At 37.3% G+C, this 15,776-nt stretch overlaps 2 protein-coding genes and 1 long non-coding RNA gene across 4 annotated transcripts in view; 1 reads left to right on the forward strand and 2 right to left on the reverse strand.

Annotated features, from left to right (window-relative positions):
• Positions 1-4,112: 4,112 nt before the first annotated feature.
• Positions 4,113-4,933, reverse strand: LOC145214523 (uncharacterized). Its single transcript, XR_013857062.1, has 2 exons — positions 4,689-4,933; positions 4,113-4,515 (listed from the first exon to the last, which is right to left on the reverse strand). It is a non-coding gene; the product is annotated as an uncharacterized LOC145214523 (long non-coding RNA).
• Positions 4,934-6,479: 1,546 nt separating this feature from the next.
• Positions 6,480-11,491, forward strand: LOC145212522 (ubiquitin-conjugating enzyme E2 R2-like). Its single transcript, XM_080080674.1, has 3 exons — positions 6,480-6,749; positions 6,946-7,170; positions 11,249-11,491. The coding sequence occupies exons 1-3, from the start codon at positions 6,480-6,482 to the stop codon at positions 11,429-11,431; spliced, it is 678 nt and encodes a 225-aa protein (XP_079936800.1). The 3' UTR covers positions 11,432-11,491.
• A 34-nt stretch (positions 11,492-11,525) lies between these two features.
• The window catches only part of LOC145212519 (histone deacetylase 5-like), a 55,428-nt gene continuing 51,177 nt past the window's right edge, over positions 11,526-15,776 (reverse strand). For both annotated transcript variants that reach the window (XM_080080666.1, XM_080080665.1), the window contains exons 19-22: positions 14,302-14,518; positions 14,021-14,242; positions 13,744-13,875; positions 11,526-13,285 (exon numbers count right to left, since the gene is read on the reverse strand). In XM_080080666.1, coding sequence (XP_079936792.1) covers positions 13,119-13,285; positions 13,744-13,875; positions 14,021-14,242; positions 14,302-14,518 — 738 coding nt within the window. In that variant the 3' untranslated portion in view covers positions 11,526-13,118. The remainder of the gene's footprint in view (positions 13,286-13,743; positions 13,876-14,020; positions 14,243-14,301; positions 14,519-15,776) is intronic.

Below are 15,776 nucleotides of genomic sequence, written 5' to 3' on the forward strand. Positions count from 1 at the left end.
TTATGTTGCACAGTTCAGCTTCGTAGTAGGGGATCGATCAGTAGACCTAATGCCGTGAACGCTGATCTGTATCGACGCTTTAGGGCTGATCCGAGCTATGCATATTTGTCTTAACTCAATTTTATTAGTTTATGCTTCCTCATTCACATTACGTAAAAATCACAAACGCAATAATATGCACAAAAAGCAGGTCAATCTCACAGAGGTCAGGATGCAGTGCCTTTCTGACAGCATTCATAAAACCACAATTGCGACTTTTAGTAATAGATTACCTAACGCTAAACTGTATCCTTCGTACCTACCATCATATAGTTCTATACAGTGGTGGGGTTCAGCCGGTTCGCACTGGTTCTATAGAACCGTCTCACGAAATTTTATGAGATCAGCGAACCGATGGTTACCTTAGTCAAAAACGATTGTTACCTTAGTCAAATACAAATGATATCATATCATTGATATGTATTGATATATGATACGTAGCCTATCCTGCCATGCGCCCCTTAATGGTATTTAGTGTCCCGCGTCGATTTAGCACTATTGCATTTTTTCTTGTGAGTATATTTTGCGCCACATGTTTGCGTGTCTTGCATTTTCGTTTTATCCTCTCTACTCTAGTTTACTCTCTCTAGCTCAAATCGTTAATTTCACGACCGTCAAATAACAATATAGCCAGCATAAGAAAACAATCAACGACGACTGGCAGTTCATCCGTAAATATATCCGTAAATCCAGTGGTGTTTTCCGGAGTTTTATCACCAAGGAATCTCGAGGAAGCAAAAATTTTGCCCAGATGCTTACTGTATTGATGAGGAAACCTGTAGGAAATGGTAGAGCTACTAACACTGAGCTTGGGCTGGCCCCCGGCCTAAGAACTTGTGGTAGGTGGCGCAACAGAGCATAGGCGTTTATGGTGCTGTTACAGCAATTTGGGTTTATGGTAAGAATAATTGCTGAGTCAGCACCATAAACGCCTATGCCCTTTTGCGCCACACACCAGAAGTTCGTAGGCCGGGGGCCAGCCCAAGCTCAGTGTTAGTAGCTCTTTTTTTTTCACGGGGTTCGAACCCAGGAAGCTCCCGGGGACGAATCCCGATCAGGTTTTTTATGTCTGTGTATGGGTCAGGCGCGCCGGACCGTTCGGCCAAGTTCCTGCCCCAGTGTTAGTAGCTCTACCGTAGGAAATCTACCAAAATGCTATTTAGCACCCACTTCTGGTTACACCAGAGAGAACAATTCAGTAGGGGTTAAAATATTTTAGTATCACCAAACCAGATAACTAAGATTCAACATAAAAAGTCAATCCGTTTTAGAATTGATTTATTGATTAAAAAAACAATAAATAAATTTGTCAGGTGGCTTAACATTAGAAGGATTTTAAAGCTTCAACTGTAAAAGGTAGGAATGTGCAAATGGCATCTGTTATCTTCGGTAATAAAGACAAGTGAATTAAAATGAAACTGCTGCGTGTTAAAAGCCAATCTGCTCTTGTTGTTTTTGATTAACCACAGCTTCGATGTTCGATATAACTTTCTTCTTGTTTCAGGGACGCAAAGGCAAGCCTGTTACTTAATTCGTAACCGGTCCAGAACCCTACAATAATAACTCACCACAAAGGCCAATTACTCCCGCACACTGGTTTAGCTTATGGCCGCTGACTTATATTTAAAACAATGTAAAAGCAACGTACGTTACACCGGGCACCGGGCAGCATATTTCCAAAATGTTTCCGAATTCGAACCACAGGGCTTTTTAAGCCAATCACAAAGGCGGGTTTTCCCGGGTCATGTGACTTTTTAACCAATCAGCGTAGTCGACTCATTGAACCAATCAGACGACAGCTTGCGTAGTAACCTGTCAATCTGCCTTGAGTTACTATATTTAAAAGTTAAGGTTGTGCTTGGTTTTATAATTGTATTACTAAAATAAAAGCATTTTGAAAGGCATTTTTAATAATTAATCATAAGCTTTTTTGTAAATAATTATCTGATACTGTTAAGTGGATTCCATGCAGCAAATTGTGGAACTTGAAGGAAAATTAGTAACAAAGGAAATAAAGAAATGGTTTTTAGATTGACCTTACAATCAGCAAAAGAATGGGACGAGTGGCTTGAGTCTTTTTGTGTAGTTTCTAGTACTAGCTGGAATGTATGCAAAACATTTTTCAACCCTAAAATATTTTGGGGTAACCTTTAAATGCCATCTTATCAGTTTTGCCAACATGAAACTGGTGCATCAAATTCAACACTTTGTGTCCTGTGTCTATGGATGTTAAGATCAAACTTTACACCAAGTCAACTAAACATCAGATAAGTTGGTTTCTACTCATCCGTGTATGGCAGTTACCACAATCACTTGCTTAAAGCTGCCAGAAACCTTGGTTAGCTAAAGATCAGTGAATCTACAAAAAATATTTTCAAGATGTATTTTTGGCAATGATTGTCAGTGTCTCAAGCATTACAAAGTACAAACCCATGAGACCAAGTTGCTTGTTACAGATGAAATAAGTGCAGCAGTCACTAACAACTGCCATAATCCAAAACCCTGCTCTGTGTACTATCTCTGGGATCAGTGGCGTAAATGTAACTTTGGGGCATAAAGTGGTATAAATTTGTTTTGTGCCTTTACAGACAAGATCTGCCTTGAGCAATTTAATTGTAAGTCCAATCATGGAAAGAATCCACAAAATGATGTTACAATCTTCTGAGATAGTGTTTGTGGATTCTACAACCAATCTGGATCAGACTAATGCCTCACTTACAGTCCTGTTATGTGGTAGTCCAATTGGGGATGTATCAGGGATCAGTACCTCAGAAGCATATGTATGTAGGCGTTGCATTGGGTCAGGAGCAGGCACCATCTGTGGAATTCTTTAGTGATTTGGCCACCACATATCTACACAAGATCATGGTGGCTGTTCAAATGCCATGGAAATCAATCCACCCACTTCATTGTCCGATAGCATTGCTGGACCCTCATAAACATAAACCAGTGACTGAATGTCCGGACTACACTGCAGAGAACTTTTCTTAAATTTAATTGTGTTCTGAGCTTATAAAGACCAAGCACTCTAGTGACTTTCATTAAAAGAAAACTAATGAACTATTAGAAAGGTTTAAGAACTCTATCTCTTCTGCTCATTTTGTTGCACAAATAAGATCAGCACTTCATTCATTTGGAAAAAAATCAATTGGCAGCCACAATGCTGGGACCAAAATACATTGTTTTTTTGGTACTGACATTAAAATGATATATTTTCTTGGTATGGTTGGTACAAAAATTCATTTCCTTTTGTGTTTTACTTTTTTCCTGCAGCTTTTCCATGTATTTTTGTATAAATTGTTAAATGGTCTTGGATAAAATTTTTACATCTGGTAGATATCATATTGCTTACTCTTATAACCTAATTTCGTTTGTAGATTGGGGCAATTGGTTTTTGATTAATTTATTGGATTGTAGGTTGGGCTATTTGCTATACCAGAACCTGCATGGATGCATAATCATATTTGCTGTTTAACAATTAGAATTTACATTTCCATGCTCCAAAGTGATTACCTATAGCGTATGGTGCCTTAAGCCACTAGAGCTCAGGCCTGTATGTGTGGAATCAAGGAAAAGCAGTTGCGCTGCCAAAATAAACAAACTTTTGGAGGACTGTTGAAATGTAAACCATGAAGGAAAATAAATAGCCTGTGTAGCAAGGTCAAGACAAACTAGTTTAACTTGCTGACAAATATGACTGGTAATATAGAGTGCTGTCAATACTAGCCAAGCTTGCTTACCCAAATTTAGAGTATTGTAAGTAAAAAGGTGTTTTGTTTCATACATGAGATTGCAAATAAAAAAAAAACTGGTGTAAACAAGAAAAATAAAATAACTGAGAAAAAGCTGCTCACATCAGGTGAGATAAGAAAATAAATTTCTGACACTGCTGCATAGCTGTTTTTAGGTGGTAGCTATTCTGTACAACATTTTTTGGGACTATTATCATTTCAATGTCACAAGAAAAACAATCAATTTGCTAGCACAAGTAAATCTTCTCATAGTTTACTTTATACTGTAGTAGTTTTTTTTAATCCTGCATTTGCTCTCAAGCACACTACTTCAATCTGCTATTCAAGATCACTTCGGTTTTATTGTAAACTTACGACAAAATTCCAGCATGCACAATAAAAATAACATATACATTGGTAGCACAGAACAACATTCAAAACTGAAAATACTGGGAGTTGTTTGGAACAACTATGCAAATGGTGTGCCTAGTGTACACCTATGTTAGAACTGCACTGTGTACAATTATAAACCATTCATAGGAACAGTTTGTTGATCCCAAGGAATGGCATGCATAATGTGTTTAATTGCGTTGATTATAGGTGCTTGCACTAGAGACAATGAGGCATAATACACTGTTTTTATGCCATGCAAACTTGCCTGCATGCAGTGCTTATCATATACAAAGTAAAAAACATACAAAGTAAAATTTTGACATTGATTGATCGAAGAGGTTGAGTTGCTATCCTAAACAAACACATAGCATTAATAATAGAAAATATTTTGCACAAAAGCTATTTCAGACTTAATAAAAAGTATGAGTGTATAAGTATAATCTAACATTAATGAAGCATATATTGCACAAAAGTGATTTTACCATCAATAAAAATTATGTGTGTATAATTTACTGCTATAATAACCTAATAAACATTGCCTTCAGAAGGCTTCAGTTCAAACATCCAAAATGAGTCTTCACCATGTTCTGACTTGTAAAAACGTTTTTTGAATCAAAACTGACATAAAACTTGCAACGTCGACAATACTGAAGTCAAAGTAACCGCTTAGCAACCTAGGCGTGACGTAACGGCAACCCGCAAATTTCCCCTGCTGTGATTGGCTTAAAAAGCCCTGTGGTTCGAATTCGGAAACATTTTGGAAATATGCCACCGGGCAACCCACCACCAAAACAATGACCCCAACACCACCACGTTTCACGACGCCTAGAGAAAAAGCACTATTGTCGACCAGAGATTTAAGGCAGAACAGGAAGGTACATTCCGGTGCAATCAACGCTTTACAAACCAATCACCCCTAGGTGGAAGCAGCGAAGGTGCCATACCACAAACGTAACTTAACTAAGGTTCAACAACGAAAAAGAATGAAAACAATAAGTGACGGTGACAAAAACCAACAAGAAGTAAAATTTCGCTACGCCTACCAAAAAAGGCCATTAAAATCAAATTCGCACACGTTTGGGTACATGCTATCACATTTGTGGGGTCGGTCGATCAGTTCCATCAGTGGTTTCCAAAATGTTTTTGAATCGACCTTCCCCGATCCCGTAGTTTTCTCGAGTACTCAATGTGAAAGAAAAAATGAAATACGGAAGAAGCTTGCCCAACGTTTATTATTGCATGCCACTCTTAAACTTAAATAATTTGTTTTCAACCAGGTAATTAATTATTTAACATTAATGTGTAATTTGCAACCTTCCCAAAACATGTTAAATTTGTACTTTCAAAACAAAATTTAAAGTTACGAAGTTTTGACTTTTAAAAATATTCAGACAAGTTATATCACAGACACGAGTAAACATAAATTCAAGGATTGTACGCAAACAATCGCCTCTGTTTGTAAACTGCTAAAATAATAAGGGTTTAGTCTCAGCAAGGCGGTCGATCTGGTACACCTCCTCACATAGAAGAGGGCGACAATTTTGCTGTTTACGCCGACGATGAACAAGAATAAATTAAGTTACTTTGAGTCTGTGTGATATTTCACATAACGTAAGCGTTTTTCTCTAAATTGAGACAAACATTCGAAATATTTTTCTGGTATTTCTTAGCGTCTTTTCAAAGGTACGTGATGGCTGGGACCTGGGGTAACTATAAAGATTATGTTGCCTGTGCAAGCTAGGTTTTAAACTGTGTATTTGCCATTTTTTGGTTATCTTGGGATTTTTGGACAAATCTTGGGATGTTTGGTGAGGGAACCTTGGGATATCTTAAAATTCTCAGTGGCAGCCCTGCGGTAGGGGGTTGTAGTTCATGATGTCCTGACCTAAACAAAATATTTAAATCATTTAAGAAATTCATCTTCCCTGGCTCCCTTTTCATACATTCAGCCCTTTTTTATGCATTTTATTTAAGTGTTTAAGTCAGATCGTCGGTAATTATTGGGCAGTTGCATGTCTAATTTGAAAACTATAATGACGAATGTCAAGGATTCGGGATTTGACATCATAGCTTCAAAAGAATTCTGAAAAACTGTATAGTTTTTCATTTCCTAACAAGAATAAAAAAACATTTACCATGCTACAGTGTAAGTTTTGTTTAATGGACTTACAATGTACATTACTTTCGTCCCAAAGTGGTGATTTCAGGTATTGCTGTGGTGTTTTTACACCCTGGGGAAATCCTACTCTGTGACGTAACAATGCCAACATTTTGCAGTTTCTCAACAAACTTTTGCTTTGTTAAAATAACATTATTATGGCTTTGCCTATGGCAAGTTCAGCAAAGGCGCTGGCCAAGGAACTTAAAAACCTACAAGAAGAGCCAGTGGAAGGATTTAAAATTACTCTGGTAGATGAAAATAATTTATATGACTGGCAGGTGGCCATATTTGGACCTCCGGGAACTTTATATCAAGGCGGCTATTTCAAAGCACATATTCGTTTTCCTGGAGACTATCCCTACTCTCCACCCTCATTTCGTTTTTTGACGCACATCTGGCATCCTAATGTTTATGAAAACGGCGAGGTGAGATAAAGAATTGCATGTTTTTTTTACAAATTCTGTTAATATACCCATGCCCAGGTTAGGACCATAAAACAAAGATAAGTCATTCAGTACCTCGATAAATCTCAAAAACGCTGTTTGGCAGACCCAAAGTTTCAAAAAAGATGAGAAGGCACAAACAAAAACTACTGGATTATGTATCGAATTTGTAACTTAGGTGTGCATTTCTATTCTACACCCGCCTATCGACGATCCTCAGGGTGGGGAATTGCCCCAAGAGAGGTGGAACCCAACCCAAAACGTTCGAACTATTCTTATGAGCGTTATTTCGCTCCTGAATGAACCGAACACTTTATCACCCGCCAATGTTGATGCATCCGTAATGTTTAGAGATTGGAGAGACCGAAAAAACAAGAAGTATGAGGAATATGTGCAACAACAGGTAAACAAAACCATTAATTCCTTATAGGATAATAGGGTTGTTTTCGGAAAGAGAAGTTTCAAATTAATGTCAATAAAATCTTGTAAATATATGCTATATTGGGCCAATTGAAAAGTATTAGAAAATGGTTTATTCCTAGATGAAAGCAGAAAAAAATTAAAAAAGCAGCAGTAGTGCAACGCAAAATGATTAAGCCCAGGCTACCTTTTTGTTCCAGAAATAAAAGCAAAGAAGAATAATAGTGAATTTTTAATTGATTTTTGATATAGTGGAGACTTCTGAGATTTTACGTTGTGATTTGCCAACGCCGTGTCGTCTGTCCGGGCTTACTTATATACTATTGGTTTTAAGCAGTGGTTAGATTCAAATTTTCGTCAGCCGATTCTATCACAAAAGTCATATTTTTCAGTCGTTTCTGTTACAAAAAGTTGTATACAGTAACCAGCAATGCTAACGGGTTCGTTGATATTATAAAATTTCGTGAGACGGTTCTATAGAACCGGTGCGAACCGGCTGAATCCCACCACTGGTTTTAAGCAGTGACGATACAAGATTTAATCGGTGGAATATGCCGTTTTTTCGATAGCTATAGGCTAAACCAAATTTTTTAGTGCAAAAAATATTTTTCTAAAAGGCAACCGCCAATTTTTTTTCTAATTAACTGTATCTAAAAAAACAAAATCACTTTGTATGCAAAAGTTTGGATGTTTTTGCTTGGCTTACATTTTGCGAAAATTGTTTCGGAGTGTCATAGTTCAGTTAACAACACAAGATTCAGTTGAAAGCTTTCGTCAGAACGGCATTTTACGTTTGGCCTGATTCGGCCGAAATCATTCGGTTGTGGGCTGAAATTTCTGTGGTTTATGAGCAGGGAGTCGAATCGCTTGCCATATGGGTTTAGGTCAGACCTGGGCATTTTACGGCCTGCGGGCCACATCCGGCCCGTTGGCTCTCCCTGTCTGGCCCGCGTGAGGTTTAAGCAAATTAAAACATCAATCCAATATAGGTGTATTTATGCTATGCATGAAATACGGCAATTTAGCTGTTATTTTAAAAAGCCATTTGTTATATATATGATTACGTAGTGATGCACGTGCGTAGGCGAACAACGTGTGATGCTGGTCAAAATCGTCATAAAGTTGTTCAACCCATTGTTACGCGATAAAGCTTATAGTGCTCTTTTGTGTCAAAATAATACAGCGGAGATGGGAAAAACACAGAAATCTGATTTTTACAAACTGGAAAGATCAACCTAATTGAGTAAAACTTTGGGTTTTAAGATTTCAGCGTAATATTGCAAGCTAAATTGCTATTTTTCATGTCAATTTGCCCGCTTATTTTCTATGCAAACTATAAATATTTGCATTACAACGCTCAAATGTAGAATAAAGTTTAACCAAGTTATCGTTGGTTTGGCCCTCGGACATAAGTCAGGTTTCTTATGTGGCCCCTTTTAAAAATTAATTGCCCACCCCTGGTTTAGGTTAACGTTTTATTGTTTTTAGGGTTCCGGTTCAGCATTTAAAAAATGTTTGACCAAACGGCTTTGAATTCTGAGCAAGCTGCGTAACACCTTACAAATCTTCGCTTCGGGTTCAACGGCAAACAAAATACGGGGTTTAACTCCGGTTCGGGTTTATAGGCTATAGCATAGGCTTAGGCATAGGCCTATATGTAATGAAAATAGCATAGGCCTATATGTAATGAAACTGATGAAAGGTGACGGAACGAATAACATTTTCAGAAACGTCCGTATTACTGTAAACCGTCAAGAAATGCGATTTTTTGGGTGGGGGGTTAGGTTTTTCAGGTTGGATGTAGTTCAGACCAGGTTGTGCTTAAAAAGTTTGTCGGTGAATAAAATGTAGGCAGATATCAGATTTCACTTTGGAAACATTGTAGCCCACACAGTGGCGTAGCCAGGGAGGGGCCAAAGGGGCCATGGCCCCTCCCAAATTTTCAAAGTTGTATATTGAGAAACTTTTATTTAGCGTAGTTTTGTCCCTCATCATTGTGGTTTCGTCTTTCAACTATTAAAAGAACATATAAATTGACAAAAATGACTGTTGTCACCAAGTTGTAAGCTGACATCCATGCTTTTTATATTTATGTAGACATGGAATAAATCAATAAAGAGTTTGGCTGTCCCGTCGAACCAATGTTTGGTAAAAGAATGCCTTACGCCGAGGATTAGCAAAGAGTTGTATTAAACAACAAACTATTTGGCCCCTCCCAAAACTTTTGTCTGTCTACGCCACTGAGCCCACACCATCCTCGTACATAAAATCACGAGACGTTACTAGTTTTTGCATGCAACTTTGGTACGTTTTACACCCACTATCAAAATACATGGTGACCGACAAGATGATAAATACAACCATTTGTAAGTCGATATACCCCAAAACATACACAACAGTTTTTCACTGAATTGCTTTTGCTTCATATCTAAACAAAGATTTTCGTTAGATCCGGACCATTAAACCATTTTAGAAAATGTGTATGTTGCAACTAAACCAGGGGTGTCAAACTCCGCATGCGGCCCACAAAGCCCTCCAATGCGGCCCACGAACACTCAACAACAATTATATTATTTTGTCAGATATTTGTGCGGCCGTAAACATGTTCATTAAAATATATGCACTGGCGGCCGTGACGCAATTAAAACTCTTTTGCCAAAATTTTTGATTTTTAAACTGCTCTAAACAGATTCGTGTTACTAAAAAAAGTATTAGGCTACCAGCAGCCATATGCGTCAGACTCTTGTACGCCTATTTTGTGCAAACAATGCGGAAAAACGGGAATCACAAGCGTCACAATATAAATTATGACGTAATAAACAACTAGAAGGGTGGCTTAGCACATATTGCCCTTGCACATACACTATGATCTATTTTAAAACATAAATATATTTTCTATGCTTATTTTGTATTTGGTCCCATATTAGCCATCGTTTTTTTATAATCTTGGTTGTTTCTGCAAGCAAAAACTCATGGGTCCCCACACATGCAAAGTTGTAGATAATGCATTTCAATAGATAACAATGAGTAAGTTTGGTATTGTGAAGACAAACACAGTGATTGGTACTGTGCATATTTAAATATGCTATATGGAGTAAAAACTATTTAAATTAAAAAACTCATTTTAGGGGGCTAGTAGGATAACTAATGGAGGTTCAACACACACAAACTTAAAAGTAGGAAACCACAATGACTCAATCAATAGTACTGCAAAATTTCAGTCCAATCTGCCAACGTTTAAAATTTCAACCAATAGAGGTGTTTTGAGCAACAACCGTTAATGTTTCTGACGTCAAAGGGCTGTTAACAACCCCCAAACTGCAATGGCGCAATAACGATAATTGGCATACTTTACAAGCTATCCAAATTTTAGTCAATTCTGACATTGTTTACAAACTCACCCCTTTCAGGGGGCTAGCGGGGTAAATACTAGGGTTATCCAGACAAACAAAGTGGGATGCACATCTACCATCTGTATAAGTTTCAGCCACATCCATCAAGCATTTGATGGCAAAACGAGTCAGACAAACTTCGGGGGAAAATACCCATTTTAGGGGGCTAGCGGGGTAAATGCTGGGGTTATCAACAAAAACAAAGTGGGATGTACATCTACATAACTTCATCTACCATCTGTGTAAATTTCATCCAAATCCCTAAAGGATTTGATGGAAAAACGGGTCGGACAAACTTTGGGGAGAAGAAAAATAAAGAAAAAAAACAAACATTTTGAGTAAAATCAATATGTGTCCCCTTCAGGGAAGGGGACCCATAATTAACACTGATCTTCATACTGTGCAGCTCACTATGTGCATCAAGTTGGAAATTAATCTGGGCTCTTAGGCGTCAATAGTTGGTATATATGTGATATAAACCGATTTCTTTACATCTGTAATTTTTAAAAAACCCAGCAGGTAATTGGCGGCTGTTGGTGAAATAAGAATCTGCGATGCGGGCGTAGTAGCGAAAAGCACATGCGGCCCTCGGCATAATTTCTAAACTGCAATGTGGCCCCCGAACCCCACGAGTTTGACACCCCTGAACTAAACGATCACACTCCTCAGGTTCGTGAAAGTCGGCTCGCAGCGGATAGGGACGGGGTTGTTGTCCCAACAACAATCGAAGATTACTGTGTTAAAACTAGTTTGGAAATATCATCGCAATGCTCATTTGAAGTAGACGAATATTTCGACGACGAAACGGAGGAGGGCATGGACGATAACGATAGCAATGATGGAGTTTCTTAGCGTTATTAAATTTAATAATAAACGTGTTTAGCATATATTTAGGTTTGTCATTTGCTTTTCGTTGCTAAGTATCGTTTCGCGCATTGTACACAAGTTAAAAAAGTATGAGATTTATTGGCAGAAAGAGTTGAGCAGGAAATGCATTAAAAACAAAACACCATACATACATGCACACACACTTATATACACAAGTACAACACAAAGAATAAGTAATGCAACATTGACTTCAGCGCATTGTTTTTCTGGAATGGTGGACCGGTGTGGCAGAGAACAAAGCAATAACACACTTTTGTCGTAATCTTCAACGCAGGAATGTAAGGGAGAGTGGGGTATTGTTTTGGAAAATTTACACCAGGGAAGAAGTTTTATTAACAAATGTATGTGTACTATTGACATTCTTCGATAAACGTATTATGTCACACCAACAAAAGTCAATGAACTATATGAACAGCTGTTAATGGCATCAAAAAACAGTGAAGTGCAAGTACAAAACCTTAACAAACAATAACATACGGAACACAAGAACGTCAAAATCAGTCTCAAATGTTGCATCTAGGGTAACTTGCACTAGTACATCAAGCAATACCTGTATTTCCATCACAAACCTTTTTTAATACAAAATAAACAATTATTATTATTCAAAATGCAACCTCAATAAAGTGACAGGCAATGTTAATTAGTAGAATTTACAAAGGCTAATCTCTGAAGGTTGCAGTAAATCACATATTGTCCAAAACACATACTCTCTGCTTATAAAAACATTTGTTTTAGCAATGGGACCATGCAAGCAGTGTTTTGAATGAGCTTACACACTTGATTGTAGTTAATTTAGTTTATAGTCCCTTGATGACTGACTGACTGACTGTCTGAAAAGGGTAACACCACTTCCATACAAAAGGATGCTAAAACAGAAACCAATTGTGTGTCAGATCAACATTAGGTTTGTGTAGTTTACTGTGTTCCTAAAATTACAATGACCACACCATCATACTAATAACAATAAAAAGTGTATGTAGAAAGCACAAAAACTCAATTATTCGGGAGATTTTTTCCAACATATCACAATGGAAGATTAAAAAACTATTCAAACTTTATTTGCACAGACTACAATGTTGCAACTTTCAACAACCCTACAATAAAAATTATGAGGGTAATGGCTGCATGTCTGCTGCAAAATTAGATCTTGTTTTCATCAAAATGGCACACTTTTTGCCTTTTAATCACTGATTCATAGGCAACAACATAAGATTAGCAGCAGGCAAGTTATATCAACTCCAATTTTAAGTAAATGTAAAAACTGATTTAAATGTTGATGCAACAAAACAAGGTACAGCCAACTGAAGGTAGCAGTCAAAGCTGCACATCGATGCAAATTGATCTTATGATACAGTGAGTTTGACACCATGGGAAACAACTTCACACATCAAAAATTAATTGTTTTTTATATGATCGCTTGGAAAACTGAGAGTTCGATTGCATGAATATGCAGTGGGCAGTGATCAGGCTTTAACTTAAAACTTGCTTCTATTGTTGAAACATAGCATTTTTTTGCTGCCATTAAAAAAGTCCAACATAGCCAATGGTCCTGTGCCCAAATCATAGGTAATAGGTATGTACCTTGAAGTTTAAATGGTGCATCTATTCTTGACAAGTGACTTCCTACTTGCCATTTTGTGGAATGGTCTGGTTAGCAGACCGTGCTGTTTTTAGATGGCATGTCTACAGTCATTGTTTGATCAGATTTCTGAGAGTCTTCAGTAAATGCCAGAGTGTCTTCTTCACAATCAGTGTTTGTTTTATCATTCAACTCTTTTGATGCTTGTGATGTACTGCTTGTAGGCAATGTGCCATCATCTGTAGAGCAATAGACATCAAGATCTTAGTGTTTTGCATACTGTCAAAGCCAACCATGCCCTGATACTTGCAAGATTTACAAGTTAAGATCGCAACATGGGGAAAGTTAAAGAATAGCCATATAAAACATTTGTTAATATTTTTGGCATTGTTTAAAAAACAACCATATACACATAAATACAATATCAACACAAGTTGCCATAATACCCAAAAAACTGGAATGATGATACGTTATCAATTTATTCATACTACATCCCGTTTAATGCTTAATAACACACATCATTTGCCATACTTACAGAGGATATACATGTGATAACTAATATCTAAGGGTCCCATTTTAATCTGGCAATTACCAACATAATTGTTTCTGCCAGCAACAAAGGCCCCCTCCCCCCTCCATAGGGCAACTAAAAAAAACATTTCTTTAAACCAGTGAAAAAATCAAACATTGATCTGACCTTCTGAATAAGTATGGTTTTGTACACTTAATGAAGCCATTGCATTGCATGCCTCATTTTGGCTAGATTCCAGTTGCCAATCAGAAAAAGATTGGTGTACATTGACACTTTCCAAACACTTCCAATGTGAAACTACAAACAGAAATGATGATAAAGTCCTAAAAAAACCTTCCTGCTAAATTAAAACCTCACAAATTTAAGTTATGTTATGTGCACAAAATTTTTGCCAACAGTTCTGCTACTTTTGCAGATCATATAGATTTAAGAATCTGCACACCTTGTATTGAAATGACATCCTCTATGCACTTAACAGTATTTATAGATGGTTTGCTCTCCATCATTATTTTTTTGTACAAAGATTCACTCTGCTTTCCCAGTAGTGAATTTATGCAAATTTCTGCACAGTCACTTAGAGCATTAAGCTCAAATCCCCCTTCAAGTGCCATGACCACTTTTCCTTTTGCAAGCTGCAACACTAGGTCAGTCAAAAATCCGAAACCTGAAAACCAATGTCTGTGCTAAATGTTACCTACAAAATAAATTTCAAATAGTACTTACATTTAGGTGACACATTATAACCACCTAAAGCTGGTGGATGACCCCTTGCAGGTGAAAATCCACATGAAACAAAAACAAAATCAGGATTAAATTGGTGGGCAATAGGCATAACAAGCGTTCTAAAAACTGCAATATAATCAGCATCAGTCATGGGTGGGTTCAAACTGTTGGAGAAACCAATGTTGACATTAAAACCAATTCCATCTTCAGTTCCAATCTGCAATAAAAGTTAACAATACATTACATCTATTAACAGCAATGCGTTTGAAAAAAAAAAACTAATTGATTCCACTAACACAGCAGCTCTGAACATTCATTCCACACCATAGTCCTGCACATTGGCGTAGAGCAGGGATGGCGAACCTTTTTAGTTGAATGGGTCAAACATGATATCAAAATTTGGAAAGAAAACAAAGTGGGTCACATATTTTATTGTATGTCAATGTCAATGCTAAGATGCTTGTTGTTGCATCTTTTCTGCAAGTCTTGTAACCTAGGTAGTTTTCAGTTTAGTTTTCAGACACCCCCTTTTTAAAAAATTGTGTGTAAATTCTAATCGACAATTGTGACACAACAAGGGTTTAATAAGGAGGTTTATGCGCTAACAATTGGAAAGTTACGTTCCGGCTAGGACGCTGGTTGCAATTTCTTGCTAAGTTTTAACTGCACTAAATGCAACAACTGTTTTTGCATTTGAATATTGTAAAATGAGTAAAAATGGTTAAAACGTTTAATGTTGTATTGTTTTGATCATGTAATAGTTTGTCACAAACATTAGATCGATGTAAATCGAGTTATGTTATTAGGGTAATTTGTTACTTGCCAGGCACAATTTATGCCTCCTGCAGTTACTAACTTTAGTGCATTCGTGACATTGCGCAACTTAACAGTAGGATTACCGCTTTAGCAAGGGATTTAGTTCTTTAGAAATTGGCCCCTGTTTTTTTAAGCAACGATTTTGATTACCTGACAGTCACGCTTATTTTGCAGCTGCAGTTTTGCTCAGTAAGCAAGATAGCAGAGTCGCAATCAGAAAACTATAACGCTTTCGCTAAAATTAACTGTTCTTCCTGTCAATTGGATGGTAGAGAAACGTCGAAAGTTAGGCCGGGTTTCAGCCTTGTACTTTCGGGCCTGCTTACAATTTTAAAAGAAGTGCTTTGCAGCTTAACGCGTTGTTTTGAACCACAAAATAAAATAGGCAACAGGACAAATTAGTGGCAGTTTGACGTGTGAATTACGTATTCAGTCTCATGTGGTCTAGGACATTTGTTTGGCAAATTTTCCAGATCTAATGACGTCATTCGGGAAATTCCCCTGAAAAATTTTGGACTCCCCTCTTTAAAAATTTCTGGATACGCCCCTGTGTTGTAGTGAAAAGTCCATACTAAAATGAACTACATTTCCCATAGGAAGTTTGGTTTGGAATATCATGCAATGGGGTTCATGTAATAACTAGAAGGGTGGTTTGGCAC

This window comes from Phallusia mammillata, chromosome 2, assembly GCF_965637545.1.
Source record: "Phallusia mammillata chromosome 2, kaPhaMamm4.hap1.1, whole genome shotgun sequence".
Classification (NCBI taxonomy): domain Eukaryota; kingdom Metazoa; phylum Chordata; class Ascidiacea; order Phlebobranchia; family Ascidiidae; genus Phallusia; species Phallusia mammillata.